Source organism: Phodopus roborovskii, unplaced genomic scaffold (assembly GCF_943737965.1).
Source record: "Phodopus roborovskii unplaced genomic scaffold, PHOROB, whole genome shotgun sequence".
Taxonomy (NCBI): Eukaryota; Metazoa; Chordata; class Mammalia; order Rodentia; family Cricetidae; genus Phodopus; species Phodopus roborovskii.
In genome coordinates this window covers 846277-863851 of record NW_026126407.1, presented here as the reverse complement: position 1 = coordinate 863851, position 17575 = coordinate 846277, and the positions used below count along the sequence as shown (strand labels likewise).

General features: G+C 40.8%; 1 protein-coding gene and 1 pseudogene across 1 annotated transcript; both read left to right on the top strand.

The window, feature by feature from the left end:
* Positions 1 to 2347: 2347 nt before the first annotated feature.
* Positions 2348 to 3887, top strand: LOC127219704 (C-C motif chemokine 12). Its single transcript, XM_051181474.1, has 3 exons — positions 2348 to 2437; positions 3071 to 3188; positions 3585 to 3887. Exons 1-3 carry the CDS (start codon positions 2359 to 2361, stop codon positions 3688 to 3690), a joined length of 303 nt encoding a protein of 100 aa, XP_051037431.1. The 5' UTR covers positions 2348 to 2358; the 3' UTR covers positions 3691 to 3887.
* A 12449-nt stretch (positions 3888 to 16336) lies between these two features.
* On the top strand, positions 16337 to 17355 carry LOC127219699 (glypican-4-like; annotated as a pseudogene).
* Positions 17356 to 17575: the final 220 nt, after the last annotated feature.

Here is a 17575-nt window from a genome sequence, read left to right as displayed (position 1 = left end):
TCAAAGGATAGTATCAGCAAGTTGAAAAGACAATGGGAAGAAGTACTTGCATTATTTTTATCCAGAATAGAGAACATGTGCAACTCAACAACAAATGACTTGATTCAAACATGGGCAAAACAATCCTCCAAAGGAAACATACACAAAGCTTATTAAGTCCATGGAAATATGTTTATCATCACCAATAAACATTAGAGAAATGAAAACAAATGCTGTGATAAGTGAGGACCTCCCATCTACTAAGATGTTTACTAGTGAAGACTGTATCAGGTTTCTCCAGGATGTGGATGGAATGTAGCCTTGTGTGAGGCTGCTGAGCGAATGTCAAATAGGACAGCTCTGTGGGAAGAGTAGTTCTTAAAGTAAACAAATACATGATTACCATAGAGTTCAACAATTCCACTTCTGGGTATTTACCCAAAGAAATCTAAAACCGGTTTCAGTGGGACACTTGCCAACCCATGCACTTCCAAGTATTATATACAACTAAAGCATGAAAACTAGTTAGATGTTCATGCATGAATATGTACACTGTTGTATGCCTAATGTGGAATCTTATGAGGCCTAAAAGAGAGGAATTGTGGTATGTGCAACAACATAGAAGTCCCTTGAGGATGTGATGCTAAGTGGGATAAAGCATTTGAAGAAAATTTAAATACATTATGTGTCTGCTTACATGAGGTAGAAAAGTTGCCATCATAGAAGGGGTAAGTAACAAAGGTTACTGTAGGTGGATATTGCAATGGGTGTGATCATTCAGTGGGTGTTATCAGGGTGATTCCCCAGGGTCAGGGAGCAGGTAGGGATGGGGCTTGTTTATTGAGAACAGAATGCTTTTCACAAAATAGAAAGCCATGGAGACTGATAGCAAGTCCATGTGGATGCCACACCACATGGTTATGAGAAAACAGTAATTTTCAAAAATTAGGGAGTGAGCTAGTAAACTACAAAGGGCATAGAGGAATCTATGCAATATTGCTTAGTAAAAGGAGCCAGCCTGGAAGTGCTGTAACATAAGATTCAATGATAATGATGCATGAGTACTAAGAGACATATGAGGTCAGCAATTTGCAACCGTGTTTCCCCTTCACATCTTCCTATGATTTCCCATCCACTGTGTGTAGTGAAGGTATTTGGGAGGTCATAAAGAAACAGACCCAAAGTTCCAAAATCTTTATGAACTAATCTGCTTCTCCAAATGATTCACTTAGGAAGAAGCACCTATTCAGGATCAGCTCCATTGCAGATTTCCCTCCATTGCAAGATCTTCCCCCTGCAGGATCTCCCCAGTGCAGGGATACTCCCACTACAGGTTCTCTTCCCTATAAGAGCATCCTCTCCTGCCGCAGGATCTCGCCTACTGAATTATATCACCCATTGCAGGATCCCCCACTGCAGGATCCTCTTCACTGTAAGATTCCACACACTGAAGAATGAACTCCACCGCAGCATCCTGCCACCATGTGATCTGCCTCACAGCAGGGTCTCACCCATCGCATGGTCTTCCTTCCCTGCAGAATCCCTCACTCCAAGTGCCCATGCACTGTAGCATTCCCCCACTGTAGGATCCACTCATTGCAGGGTCACACCCACCATAGGAGTTCCCTCCCAATTAGAGGACCCCACCACTCAAAATCACACCAACTACAGAATCAGTATCTTTAGGACTTTGAAACTTTCAGACATTGAGCCAAGCATAGTGATACAATCCTATAAACCCAGCTATTTGGAAGATTAAGACAGTTGACCACAATTCAAGGCCAACCTGTAGGGCCTGACATGTATAACATGTGATACCAAAAGAAAGGAATAGAAGAATGAGGAGACGAAAGAGATTGGCAAACTCTTGATCCTGTCATTCCTCCAGAATTATTTGGAGCCCAACTAGGTTCTGAGAAGCCCACCTGCTTCAGGGTTGCAGTGGCCTGATGTGACAAAGCCTATCTCCAGCCTCCTAGAACCCTCCAAGAGGCAGACCCTGGCCACTCTTTAGTCCTCTGTGATTTGTAATTTCCGTTCTTCCTTCCATACAGATTTTTTTTCCTATTTCATAGAAATGAGAACCCCTTGTCCAGTGACAGCACTTCCTCCATGTTGCTGTGCTCAGCTGTATACCTCTCTGCCTCTGTCTCACAGTCTAAGCTGGCAGTAGACAGAAACTGCACAGCTTCCTTCCAGCTGTGAGATCACTGTGGGGTCTGATGCCTACTCAGCACAGTCTGTAGAATCTTACTTCATTCTTCCTTTGGCAGGATCCTAATGTTCCTTATAAAAGACAGATGGGGACTCCAGGGGAGCAGAGACAGTAACACCAACTCCTGAGGCCTCCAGCTTCCATTCTGAAACCTTTGACTCAACATGCAGATCTTCACAGTGCTTCTATGCCTGTTGCTTCTAATAACTGCCACCATCCACCCACAAGTGTTGGCTGCACCAGGTGAGACTTTTCCTTGCCCAATCTTTTAGCACATCTCAGAGTTACTGTGGGGTCTGCAGTTTTAAGATAGACTAGTACTACAGGAGAAGTTACAAAAAGCCATTGTGCCACAGCTAGCCAGAGCCAGAACCAAGTGCTCATACCTCTGAAGCCAGACCCTGCGATGTATCATGACACCAGCTCCTGGACAAGATGCTGCATGCAGCCACTACAGATAATGCCCTAGCATTGTTGGGAAAGGTGGCCCAGACGTGGCCCTATAGGTGACAAGGACATCTCAAGTAATAAAGGAGTGACAGGAATTAAAGCTAGAGTCATGGTCCAGAACAGCAGCTGCAAGTGGATACTGGAGAGCCTTCTTAGGCTAAAAGTGGGTTGATTCTAAACCCACAGCAGCAAGTGATGGACTTAAAGTTCTTAGAGCTTACTTTTCTGTGTTAGAAATTAACGAGAGTTTTTTTTTTCCCATACACTGTCAATGGCTAGGACATATTCTATTATTATTCTTTGATTGGGCTCTAGATACAGAACTCAGCAACCAGGACTCTTAGGTACAACCTAGCCTTCTCTTTTCCTTGTGAGAGCACCCTGCACTATCCCCTAACTCTTCCTTCTTTGTGAAATTATTTTCAGATGCGGTGTCTGTCTCAGTCACCTGCTGTTATAAGATGGCTACTCAAAAGATCCATATGCGGAAGCTGAAGAGCTACAGGAGAATCACCACCACCCAGTGTCCCTGGGAAGCTGTGATGTAAGTAGACCATGCCCAGTACATCATGCTAGTTTCCTATCTGAGGTGTAATGTGGGGGGAGGGGTATGTACTTATGGCCAAGAGTCAAACAAATAGAGCATCTTTCCCGCCTGGTCCTTTCCTCACCTAGGAAAACTAAGCCCATTAGAAAATCCACAAATCCCCATCTCTCTAGAGAGACTGTACCCAATTCATTCAGACAGTAGATTGCAGAGATTCAGATAGGAAAGCAAGAACAGAGCTTTCCCCCAAGTATTCTTTCTTACACCTTTCCCAATATTCTCTCCTGACTCTCCATCTATGGATGAGTGGAAGAATTCTGAGAACCAATGGGCCATGCATGTCCTGAACAGAACCCTCAGAGCACTTTGCCTAATCATGCCCTCTCTTGACAGCTTCAGGACCATACTGGATAAGGAGATCTGTGCTGACCCCAAGGACAAGTGGGTTGAGAACTCCATTAAGCACTTGGATCAGAAGACTCAAACTCGTCATCCTTGAACCTTCATGTCTAGGCTGAGAGGCCTAGGGAAATCTTCTCTACTGTCCCCTACCCTTCCCCACGGGCAGTGCAATGGTAATTTATTATGATGTCTAAAGAGAGATGCTTTTTAATAATTTAAAACATAGTCTTGCTTGAATAATATTTAATGATATTTAAGTTATATTTGGGCCAAATAAACAATTTAATTTACAAATTGTGTATTAGTTTTTAAATGAACTCAGTTAACTTACTGGCAAAATGTGAGCATTCTCCCTTCCACCTACCTGTGGGATCATGAGATCCGCCCATGATGCATCAACATTATACAAGCTTTTGTGTTCTTAGGGAACCAGTGTTTCATTAAGTGGAGTGTGTGCTTCCTAGTGCTGTGTCTAGTGTTATTATATGGCCATGGTGTTTTCAAAGAAAAATACATATGTGTTTTTAAATACATTACTCTAATTTGGGGTAAGTTGAAAGTGAAAACCCCACAGCAACAGGTAACAGGGTATAGGACCACCCTGCATGAATGTCTTTTGGCTAGACTAAACTCCACTGAGGTTCTGGAAGAACGTGTCAGGACACGCTAGCCCCTCTAGTCCTCTTGCTCCAGCCCTCCCATTACCTGCCTTTATTCATGAGCTTCTCTAAGCTTCTTTCTCTTCTCAACACATCTGTCTTTTTAGAGTCCCTTTCATGACTTCATGCAACAGTGTAGAGACATCACTCCCTAACCTGAGGGTTTCCCATGTAATAAATCCTGCAGCCCAGAGTAGTAACATGTCAAGAGTGAAGCTAGCCCAACAAGGAAAATTAGACATCTATTTCCCACATCTATCTGAGATTCTTTAAGACTGTGGCTCCCTGACACATTTGCTATGGAAGGGTAATAGGTACAATAGACTGCAAGTGCACAGGGCTCTTCTGGGCTCTCCAGGAAAGAGGGGAAGGTACTAAGCCAGAGAGAGGAATCTAGCCAGCTGCATATCCCAAAGCTGGAGGAATTGGTGGTAGATGTTGGAAATAAAATGTTGAAGCCTTATTGTGGGGACTCTTGAACTTCAGGGTGGGGAACCGTAAGAACCCAGTAAGTGGTCTCAAACTGTAAGGACAGGGACACACTGAGAGGTAGTATGAAAAGGCGCTGTCATGTCTGAGCACAGAATGCCATGAGGAATGGCTTAGGGGCAACCACTATATTGGTACAGGAGGACCTCAACAGTCTAAGCTGGGTGCTAGCAAGGGTGAAATCAGAAATGATAGAGTGATGATGTGAGGAATGTGGTAGAAGGGAAACAATGGACACTAAATATGAAGTCATCTCTTATAGCCTCACATAGCAGGTGTTTAAGGGGCTGGCAGTTCTTAGACTCAGAATTAATTTAGTTGGGTTGTGGTCTGAATGCCTGTGCTGTTTCAAGATTCATATTGGAATCTAGTCTTAGCCACATGTGTTGAATGTATGTACTATATGAAGAGAGTAAGTTTACTTGCTTTAGACATCAAGCAGAATGTCCAAACAACACAGCACAGCCATTGGTGGGGCAGCCTAGTTAAGTCACAACACAGCAGAGGGCAAGAAAGGAAACATGCTGTGTGCCAAAGGGGCTAGGCACATAGAACAACCATGATGATTCATCTCTGTACCTTCAAGCAACTCTTAGCATCAATCTATTCACAAGGGTGAATTGTTTGCCCTCTCCCCATGGGAGAAGGTGTGCAGAATCAATGCAGAGCAAGCCATTGCCAGATACCAAGTCTGCTGCCAAGTCCGCTGGTACTGTGTTCTTCAGCATCATGAATCCAGACTTAGAGCAATAAACCTCTCTTCTTACAAGTCATTATGTCTAAGGTATTATGTTTTACCAGTAGAAATAGACTGACATAATTGTTATGGGATGATGTGAAATGTCTCTCCTAGGCTCATGTGCTTGAATACTTATTCCCTAACCAGTGGCACATTTGAGGGAAATGGTCCAACCTTGAGGGAAAGAAGAAAAACTCTAGAGGTGAGTGACATGGAACAGCAGGACATGGGAGGTTATGACCCACCTTGCTTCTTCTTGTCTGCTGCTGAAGCATATCCAGGCACAAGTTCCTAAGAATATATACCAAGCTGTTCTTATCACAATGCTATCCAAATGATGGACTGCATTCTCAACTGTGAGCCAAAATAAATCCATCCTCTTTAAGTGTTTCTGTCAGGTACGATAGGGAGGTTTCAGAATGGGTAGGAGAGAGAGACAGAGACAGAGACAGAGAAAGACAGGGAGAGAGAGTGAGAGAGAATTAGAGAGAGAGAGAGAGAGTGACCAAAAGATAAAGTGCTTGTTCCTCCATGAGGACCTGAGTTCAGATCATCCAGCTCCTACATAATGAACCAGGTATGGTAGTACCCATCTGCAGCTCCAGTGATAAAAAAGAAACTAATACAGATAATCTTTGTCCTGCAGTCTCAAGGCCAATTCCTAAGAGCTCATGAGCATCCATTGAAAAGCAAGGACTCTTCTTCCTGGCATTCTCTTTTTTCCCCTTATTTATTTATGTGTGGTGTATGTGTTTGTGCATGTCTGTGAGCAATATAAACCTAAATCAGGCAGAAGAATGAAAGTAAAACAAGAGTATAGGTAAAGAATAGAGAAAAAATCAGTGAGACCAAAGTTGGGTCTTTGAAAAGAACAATAAAAGAAATAAACCTTCATCTAGGACAGCCACATGAAATTAACAAAGGCTCAAATTACTACAGTCAGAAATGCAAGAAGGGCTATTTCTACTACTGCCATAGAAAAGACAGGGTCAGAGAGAATAAAATATTGTTGAGAACTCTTGGTCCAGAACTTGAAAGCATAGAAAACGCTGTTCAATTTCTTGAAATACACACTCTGCCAAAACTTGCATAGAGAAATAGGAATAATGAAGATATCTTTATCTACTACATAAACTGGAGAAATACTAGTCTTCCAGTCCCAAAAGCACAACAATCCCCCAGCAGATTATACCAATGAATTCTATTGAGCTCAAAGCTATAAATGATGCCCATGTGCGACAACTTCTTCCAAAACATAAAAGCATTGTGAACACTTGAAAATTCACTCTCAGAGGCCAGGAAGATCCACATAGAGACATGTTATGCTGCGGTTTTAAGAAAGAATTGTCATCTGTTTCTTCTTCCCATGTCATGGGCCAGGTGTACCTGAATCCTCCCTAGCCACCTTGTCCAGCAGAAATGGCCATTTTCAGATTCATGGGAGGTACTCTGTCACATACAGAAGTGATGAGACAGACATCCCAATGTCAATCTCTAACCACATATGAACCCATAGGTGAGCACATCCATCATGTATTAGCAAGCACCAATGTAATATACACACATGTGAAGATACACACATACATGTGCACACACACACACACACACACACACACACACACACGAATAAGATCTCAAAAGTTAAAAACTATTCAAAAACTCAGTACTGTAACCTTTCACATCAATCAGCAGAAGGGTGAGGAGAGGTCACAATATTATCAACAGATGCTGAAAAGCATTTGGCAAAAGTACATAAACATCAGGGTTCTAAAAACAAACACTTCTCAACCAATTTGGAACATAAACAAAGTTCTTCAACCTAATAAACTTCTACAACGACCTGTAGTTCATTCCCCACTCACTGTATAGTAAGACTAGCAGAACAAGGACACTCACCTCTCACCACTTTAGTGTCACATTAAGGGAAGCCTGGGCTGACCCATTAACCCAGAAAAGAAAACAGAGAGACACATAGATGATATAAGTAGATGGAAGTTAAGCTACCCTTAAGAAAAACATGGTTGACCTTTGCAGAGAACCAACAACAGATATAAAAACAAAACTCTTGTAATTAATTCATGAACACAAAAGAATTTCAGAATTGACAAGGGATATGGATTGGTGGGAAAAGCACTTGATGTCCAAACATGAGACCCAAAGTTTAGATCCCACAACTCTCACATTAACAAAAACAAGCAAACAAGCATGGTAACATCCACATGCAATGCCAGTGCAGAGCTAGGAGACAATGGGGAGATTATGGAGCTTTGCTGGCTAGCCAGCCTACCAAAAACAGCAAGATCCAGGCTTGAGGTGAGAGACTATGTCTAAAATAACAGGAAAAGAAATGAAGAAGATATCCAACTTCAACCTCTGGTCTTCATATGGGTGACCAACTACTGTCTCCCAACATGCATACACATACCCATAAATCTCATGTGCGTATGCATGTGAACACACACACACACACAGAAACAAAGGTCACAGAGCACAAAAGCCAGTGTCTAAGATTCAATAACCTTCTTGCATATCAGTAACTAACAGTTCTATCTCAAATTAATGAAAATATATGTGTATTAATGGTAATATGACTATATAGCTATATCATAAACCTACAACACAGGACTCAGTCTAAGGAAAAATGTACAACATTTATGAGAACAATTACACACCTCTGTGAAAAGGAGAATGAGCTCAGTCAATGGAGAGATCTCCATGTTCACAGGTGGGAGAACCAATACTGTCAGCCTCTAAGCTCTTCCCAAGATATCCTCTTCATTCAACATAGTTTCAATCAAAACCCCCAAGTTCTCTGATGGAGATTGATAAATTGGGTCTAACGTTTACACAGAGAGGCAGAATACCCAGATGAGTTAACACAACGCTGAAAAGTGAAGTCTGAGGACTCACAGTACCTGACTTTGAGACTTATTACACAGGCACAGTCATCGATATGCCGTGGGACTGATGGTATAATAGAAAACAAATCAATGGGACAGAAATAGATCCACACAAATTACCTTTGAAAAGTAGCAGAGACAATTCAAGAAAGAGAGGATAGTATTTTCAGCAAATAGTACTGTAGTGAATGTGGAACGTGTAAGAAGGAAAAAGAAATTAGTTACAGAGCTTTTTTTTCTTTACAAAAACAGTATATTAAATGATTCATATATGTAAGTCTATCTACTACTTAAAGTTCAAAACTACATAACTTCCAGAAGGTAAAATTGGAGAAAATATAGGTAACTAACTCTCTTAGTTACTTTGTTGGAACAAAAATACCCCGACAAAAGCACAAGGCATTGACAACGCCTCTGAAGGGCTAAAGGGTTTGCTTTGTTCTAGTGTTTCAGAGCATAGACAATTCACCATGGTGAAATAGGCATGGTGGGGGAATAATGAGGCCTGGAAGCAGACAGTGGAGAAGTGGGCCTGGTACAAATCCTCAACATATGCCCTCAGACATGCACTTCCACCTGTAAGACTTGGTCTCCTAAAGTTTCTGCAATCTTTCCAAGCAAGGCTGTAGCAATAGTTTGGTCCAGATAACCCAAGGAAAAGTCATGCATGCCATAGTGTTCTAGTTTGCTTTTTGCTCCTATGATAAACACTGACCAAAAGCAACTTGGCTTATAGGTTAAAGTGCATCAGTGAGAGAAGCCAAGGCACAAGCTCAAGGCAAGGACTGAAGCATAGATCATAGGCGAACACATTTTACCTGTTTTCTCACCCTGGCTAGCTCAGCTACCTTTCTTATACAGCCCAGGTCCACCTGTTTAGGAATGACAGCACCACAGAGAGCTGGATCCTTCTAAATCAGTTAGCAATGAAGATAAAGAAAATGCCTCCCACAGGCTAATCTGACGGATACAATGTCTTATTTTAAGTCCCCCCTTGCCAAGTTGTCAGGTTGACAACAAAAGCCAGCTAATTATTCCATCCTTTGTCGACTTTGCCAACTTTGACATAACCTTTCCTTTCTTGTTTGTCCCCAAGAATAATGTTAAACTCATAATATAAAACATGGTATAATTATGGTAAAACATAGTAGAATCTTTAAAACAAAAACCTAACAGTACATCTTTAAAAGTTAAACATCTCTATGTCAGAGAAACTAGGATACAAGGAGCATTCTAAGAAATGTATACAAGGTCGCTTACAGAAGAGGAAAGGGACACGATCTCCAGAGCACATGGGGGATGAGGGGACAGTGAGTGGAGAGGGAACTAGGAGAAAGAGAAGGGGAGAGAGGAAAGCACGTGGGACTAGGAAGACTGAGTCAGGGAAGGAATAGACAAGAGGAGGGAGAGAGAGACCATAAAAGAGGTAGCCATTATAGGTTTGAAAAGAAAACTGACTCTAGAGAAAGGTCCAGAGACCTACAAGACTGACCCCAACTAACAATTTGAGCAACAGTGGAAAGGCTACCATAAATGCCCTCCCTGATAATGAGATCGACAACGAACTTATCCACCATCATGGAGCCCTCATCTAGTAGTTGATGGAAACAGAAGCAAAGATGCACAAGTAAACACTGAGCCGAACTAGAATCCAGTTTGCAGAGAGGGAGGACAAGACCAGGCTGGAGAAACGCATAGAGACAGCTAACCTGAACAAGGAGGAGCTAACAGGCCCCCCCAGACTGATAGCTGGGAATCCAGCATGGGACTGACTCAAACCCCTGAACATGGGATGGGTCTCAGTTTGAAGGCCTGAGCAGTCTAAGGGACCTCAGACAATGGAACCTGGATGTATTCCTGGTGCACAAAAGGACTTCAGGGGCACATCCCCCATGGAGGGTTACTCCCTTAACCTAGAGACAGGAGAGAAGTCTTAGTCCCTACTCCAAATGACTTGATAGATTTAGATAACCCCTCCTGGAAGGCATCATCCTACATGTGGAGTGGGGGGGGGATGGAAGAGGAGGGTGGTCAGGGGCATGAGAGGGTGGGAGAGAGGAAAAGAGGAAGGGAGAGAGAGGAAGAGAGGGAGAGACAGGGATTGTAAAATAAAAATAAAAAAAATAAATTAATAAAAATTGTTAAACATCTCTTAACTGTGGGCTAATTTAAAATCCACACTAAGCTATCTATTTTCTTCTTCCAAGACCAAAAAAAAAAAAAAATAGAGAAAGAAATAGTTGCACAGTTAAAATCACATCATGGTTAACAAAAATACAACAGTATAAATATGTTAGTATCTTACACCAGGGACTCATTCATGATCTGTGTGCCTAAGAATGTGGGCAGCTCCACTTCTCCAACTCTGCCTTCTGCAGCATACACAGAATGTCTAGTAAGCACAAGTTAGCTCCATTCCACACCTGCTGCTAACCTTGGTGGTCACTCCACAGCCCTGAAATCTCTAATATTTTGGCATCTACACTGAAATAGAATCCAGTTCTCTCTCTCTCTCTCTCTCTCTCTCTCTCTCTCTCTCTCTCTCTCTCTCTCTCTCTCGTGCACGCCTTGTCAGCATATGGTACTAAGCCCCACTTCTCTCCACAGTCCCTTCATGCCTGGCGTTTCCAGGAGACTCCAACCCTGTCACACAGTGCCAAGCTTCAGCTGCTCTCCATGGCCCTTACGTTCATGCCCCAACACTGATTTCTTGAACAGATGTGGATGAATTTTGTCTAGTCTCTGACATCCCTTGATACAGCTCATGGTCCACTAGTTTAATCTGGATCGTGATTAAAATACTATTCATTTGGATGTCCTTTTATATTTCAACACATTCTGCTTATGTTTTTTTTTTTTCAGACCATTGAGTTTGTTCATTTGTCAGCATTCAACTTTCTTCACTGCCATTCCAGTCAATACAAAAACAAAAACAGAAACCCACAACTCTCACCACAAAGAGAATAAGAAATAGTTTAGTCTGGAGCTAAATATGAGTGATCACGGGCCAGACACACAGATTTATGTCATCTCACAGTCCGTTTTCCAATGTGATAACAGTTTGATGAAGTTTTTATAGCAGCAGATGAGAGAGACTCATAAAGACACTTTTTAAATACATGGACAGAAACATTAAATAAATGGTGAGAGCAACATGGAGAAACTTCTGCTATGGGTCTCAAAGGCTCTCTAATGGTATTCAGAGCACTTTGTCTGGTGGAAATTAGAGGCCTGGTAAGTTAATTAATACATTCCAAAAGGTTTCAATCTGTCAGACACAAGATATTAAGTTTCACACAGACATAGAGATGCACTGGTTATTTAGGATGCTAAAGCTAGTTCTAGGTGAATTGTAAACAGGCTCTAGACTTGCAACATTCCAACTTCACCACAATCATTGTCCAACCAGTTAACAAAATATACAGGTTTAACTGATGGTGCAATATCTAACTCAAGAAAAGAGACAGTGTTTAAAAACTGCTGTTTAGCGTTCCAGATGGTCTTATGATTAATTATATTAACTCAAACTTGAAAGCACTGATAATTTTTTTAATCCTAGGAAAGAACCTCCCCCCCCCCATTTTTTAAAAATCTTGTGCAATAGAACAAACAATCGTGGTTGGGTTTTGGCTTATTTTTTTATTTTATTTTTTGTTTTTGTTTATGGAACAAAGTCAATCTGTTCCTGAAATCTCTAAAAATAACTGAGTAATAAAATCTGTAGCTAATTTGCCACGTTACTGTTTTTGGAATGCACATCTAAGATGTATGTGGATCTGTGTGTTCTCATATATATATATATATATATATATATATATATATATATATATATATATATATATATATGCATGGCACTGGTTCCAGCTTATGGAGTGCATGTTAAATCCAAAAAGAAAGTATTTTGTTGTTCCTGTAGTATTCATGCCTCTATTGTGCCAAGGGGCATGTCCTGCCAGGCCAGCATTACTGTAGCTCTCAGAGACTGATGGTTACTTTTCTCCTCTAGTACCATTCTTAATATCTTTCAGCACCATAGAAGCTAACTAGTGGGGATGAAAATCCCATGCCACTACTAGTGAGACTTCTCCATGTTCCAAGATTCAAATATGTGGTGTCTTCAGCAACTTGGTTTCATGTTCTGGAGAGTAACTAAGAGCAATGACAATAGCCTGTAATATTTTGGGGCTCATAGGATTCCCCTGGCGGACAACTCCAAAACAACTATCTTCTTCCTACACTGAACTTTTTTTTTTTTTTTAAATCAGCCTATAGTGATTGGTATGGGCATTGTCCCTGAATTATAGAGTGACTCCATTTAAACTCTTTTTTATATATGTAAGCATATAATTTAGGAATGTTCTACAGTTGTAAGTTAACATATGACTTTTTTTTCAAAGTCTTTAGTGTTATTTACCCTTCCCTGTTCTCCCTTCTCTACCTTGCCTTCCCATCCCTCAGTCCATTTGACCATTCCTGTTCCATTATTCCCCTTTTCCCCTCTATATAACTTTATTCTATAGCTCCTCCAGTATGGCTCCTTCCTCATTTCTGGACATCTTTGTGTATTCCAAATGTAACGGAATATATCCAAAGATTCAAAATTAGCATCCACATATGAGACAGAGAGATATATGTTTAGGTCTGGGTTACCTCACTCAAGATGATTGTTTCCAATTCCAATTATTTGCCTATTAATTTATTGGTTTTGCCTTTCTCGACAGTTGACTAATAGGCCATTATGCAAATATGATACATTTTCATTAACCATATGTCAGTTGCTGGGCAATTAGGTTGTTTTCAATTCCTTAATATTGTAAATAGAGCATCAATGAACTTAGATGAGCAAATATATCTATAGTAGTAATCAGAGACCATTGGGTAGATGCTCCCTAAGATATAGTTGGTACAGTTGGTATATAGTGATTGTATATCAATATCTAGGCTTTGGAAGAACATCCACACTGATTTCCACAGTGGCTTTACCAGTTTGCATTTCCACCAGCAGTGAATGAGTGTTCTCCTTTCCTCATACCCACTCCAGCTTGTTATTGGATTTCTGTTTGTTGTATTAAGCATTCTTATTGGGGTAAGAGAAATGTCAAAGTAGTTTAGATTTGCATTTCTGTCATGACTACAGCTGTTGAACATGTGTGTGTGTGTGTGTGTGTGTATTCAGTCATTTGCATTTAATCTTTTGAGAAATTTCTGTTAGTTCCTTTCCCTAACTTTTAACTGGGCTGTCTTCCTGATGTTTAATTTTTTAGTGCTTTTTACCTTCTTCATACTAACCCTCTTTGGGATGTAAATATTTTGCCATTCTGTAGATTGGTGTTTCACTTGAGTGATTGCATCCTTTACTCTATAGAAGTCTTTCAGTATTATGTCCTCCCTTTTGTCAATTGTTGATCTTAATATCTATGCTTCTGCTACTATGTCTTTCCCTATGTCTATGTGTTCAAAAATATCTTTCTTCTTTATCAGTTCCATGGTGTCAGGTCTTATGTTGAAGACCTGGGAGTTACATACAGTTTGAAAGAGAATGATCTAGCTTGATTCTTTTACATGTAGCTATAGCTTGAACAGCACCACTTGTTGAAGATGCCATCTTTTCTTCAGTGTTCATCTATGGTCTCTTAGTCAAAAATCTGTAGGTAGCTATATGTATGTGGGCTTATATCTCTGTCATCATCTATAAATCAATCAGTGTGTCTGTTCTTATACTATAACTATTAAGATGATAAAGTCTTAGATGCATTTAATACTGAAGGTGATAAACACATTGGTTCAAATTTTTTACCTCAAACATGTACTAACTTGTAGCACAATCCTAATTGGCCTTACTAATAAAAATCCAGAGTCAGATATAGAGGTTAATGCTGAAAGATCACAGAAGCAGAGCAGCCAGCCACTAAAGAAACCTTTTATCTCTACAAAGGCTGAATCCTCAGATCAAACAGGTGATCCTGTCTCTACAAATCCTTAGGCTGAATGCATCCTGTCTGTATGAAACCTCAGACTGAATCACCAAACTCCTGTCTCCTGATGCCTTATATTCCTCTCTCCACCCAATCATATCACTCCTGTCTCCACCTCCCTAGTTCAGGAATTAAAGGCATGTGGTCCCAAGTGCTGAGATCAAAGATGTGAGCCGTGTTTCTTTCTTAGACTGACTCCATCTCATGTAGCCCAGAAGGGCCTTGAATTCACAGAAATCTCTCTGCCTCTGTCTCCCAAATGCTGAGATAAAAGGTGTGTGCCACCACTACCTGGCCTCTATGGCTAACTAGTTTGACTAGCTCCACATTCTGATCTTCAGGCAAGCTTTATTTGTTACAGCACAAACGGAATATCACCACATTTCCCCCTTTTTTTCCCAAATAAAAAATAAGGCTATACCTAATGTAAGAAAAACTACAATAAGTACAATAGCTATATATAATGCATGCAGGCAATAATTACATTAACAATGTCTCGTCCATTAGTATTTGACAAATTCCAAGAAAATATTCCATTATCTGTCCTATCTCTGTGAATCCAAAGTGGTGTGCTTAATTCACATCTTAACCTTGCATTTCCACATTTCTATATTCTCCCCTTTTCTTTTTACAAGGAGATCCTTGAATCTCATCTTCTTTATTCAGCTTTTTTATTGACCTTTACCAATAACAACTTGTGGCCAACTCCCTTTTAGTTATAATAAATATCCACAGCCCATCTTTAAGAAATGTGGGCATAGTTGTCTAGGCTACTTCATAATGACCAGGGGCACTGGCAATTTTTGCAAGACCCTGACAAAATTCAGGATTGTAGTCAAGTCCTGCCTGGAGAATTCTGTGAGGCTGGGTCATCTCAGCCACCAGCCTTGAAGCTATTCTGGATGTAGAACTCAGAGGAAACTGCAACAGTGGCGCTCTGAAACATTGGGTCATCTGGGCCATCTGCTCCCACTGAAGATTTTTCAGGGGGCTTCCTCAATCAAACCCAACTTTTCTTAACCCAGAATGAGTCTACGGCCTCTCATTTACTATGGAAGCCAAAGCACAACCTCTTCTCCAAAGTAACATTCCTTTTGACTTAAATTTTGAAGTCAATGCATTTTCAAAACATATATGTTGGATTAATACAATATTTATAATCAAATGTCTCTTAGCAGCTGTTGTTCCTTCCTTGGCTGTCAAACAATTCTCTGTGTATTTACCAACTTTGCATGGCTTTTTTAAATATAATACTTTACTCACTTTTTAAGAACTTCTTTTTTATGACTACCTATATCTTCTCTTTATGTATATTTTTAAACTATTTAGAGGTTTGTTTGTTTTGTCTGAATCTGTACTTACTGAACATCTTTATCTTTAAACTGCTAAGTGAGTGGCACAGCTGGGAACTCCACCTCTGTCTGATGACTACTCTGCCCTGCCTGGTTCCCTAAGGGCCCAGCTTCATGTCAGAGGCATTGGTGAAAGCCATGTTTATCGTCCAAATCTGAGGAGCTTCTGGGCCCACACTGTCATTGGGCAGCACACCATCTGCTGCTCATAAACCCCAATTGAGAGTTTTGTAGCAGGGTCTCTTAAAAGAGCCTTGTAGTTTTTGCAGTTAGCACTGACTGAGTCAGAAAGCTGTCTCTTAAAGAAGCCACACCTCTGCTTGTTGTGAGCAAGTAAAGGCTACCCAATAAAACAGCTGTTTCCAAGAAGCTGAGTTTTAACTCCATTTTTTCTGCGTTTACAATCCTTTTCAAAGCCTTTTCAGGCTCTATGGAGAAATTCTTGCTGAATGTTTGAACACCATATGTAGTGCAATCCTAATTAGACTTACTAATACAAAACCTGGACTCAGATATAGGGGCTAATGTCAAAAGATCAGAGAATCAGAGAAGCAGAGCAGTCAGCCACTAGAGAGACTTTTACCTACTGATCAAAAGAGTGATCCTATCACTACGAATCCTCATACGGAATGCTTCCTGTCTCTACGAAACCTCAGACTGAATCGCCCTTTGGGGGGCTATGTAGGGTATTTAGGAAAGCCCTCCTAGAGGTCTGGAGAGGAAGCACCACAGGTGACCATTTGAAGATCTGTCCCCAGGGTTATCCCTGCTGTTCTCAAGAGATGGAAGGGAAGAACAGCCTGCAAAGTAAAAATTATTTCAGAAGTGCGGTCAGAGAACATTACAATCATTTACAAGCCAGCTTTGCATCTCATTACAAGAAGTTTGATGAATTCTTCAAAGAACTACTTGAAAATTCAGAGACTTCCCTGAATGATATGTTTGTAAAGACATATGGCCACTTACACATGCAAAATTCAGAGCTAAATTACTTCTGTGCCCACCTTCTGGAGCCCATGCTCCATCCAGTGAACTCCCAGTACCATTTTACAGATGAGTACCTGGAATATCTGAGCAAATATACAGAGCAGCTGAAGCCCTTTGGAGATTGAATTGAGTCTGCAGGTTACATGTGCAATTATTGCAGTCTGAAATTTTTCTCAAGGCTTAGCAGTTTCAAGGGATGGAGTGAGCAAAATTTCTGTGGTGAACTCCTCAGCCCAGTGCACACAAGCACTGCTGAAGATAATCTACTACTCCTACTGCAGGGACCTGGTGACTGGGAAGCCCTGTTACAACTTCTCCTCAACCATCATGAGAGGTTGTTTGTCCAACCATGGATACCCTGAGTTTGCGTGGAGCAATTTCATAGATGTCATGCTGATGGTGGCAGAGAGGCTGGAGGGCCCTTTCAACACTGAGCCAGTTATGGATCCATTCAATGTGAAGATTTCTGATGCTATCATGAACATGCAGGATAATAGTGTGCAAGTGTTTCAGAAGGCCCCCAGAGCTTCTCCCAGCTGGGTGAATTTCTCATTCCATCTCTGAAAGTGTCTTCAGTGTTCAATTCATACCTGGTCATTCAGAGCAACGTCCAACCACACCAGCTTCTGCTGGAGCTGTGGTCTGCAGAAATGTTGAGTGATATCCTTCTTCATTGACAATGATAAGTGAGTACCTCCAAGGAACAGCTCAAAATTCAAACAACATTCCAGATTCTTGGTTTCTATATTTCTTAAATTATTTTTCATTTTGAGATATTTTGAAAATTGTCTAAGGCATTTGGAATTTTCTTTAGTATTCTGTAAATGACATATAGTGATAATCATAGCTGTAGTAAAGGTTCAAATGAAGAAAGTGTGTTC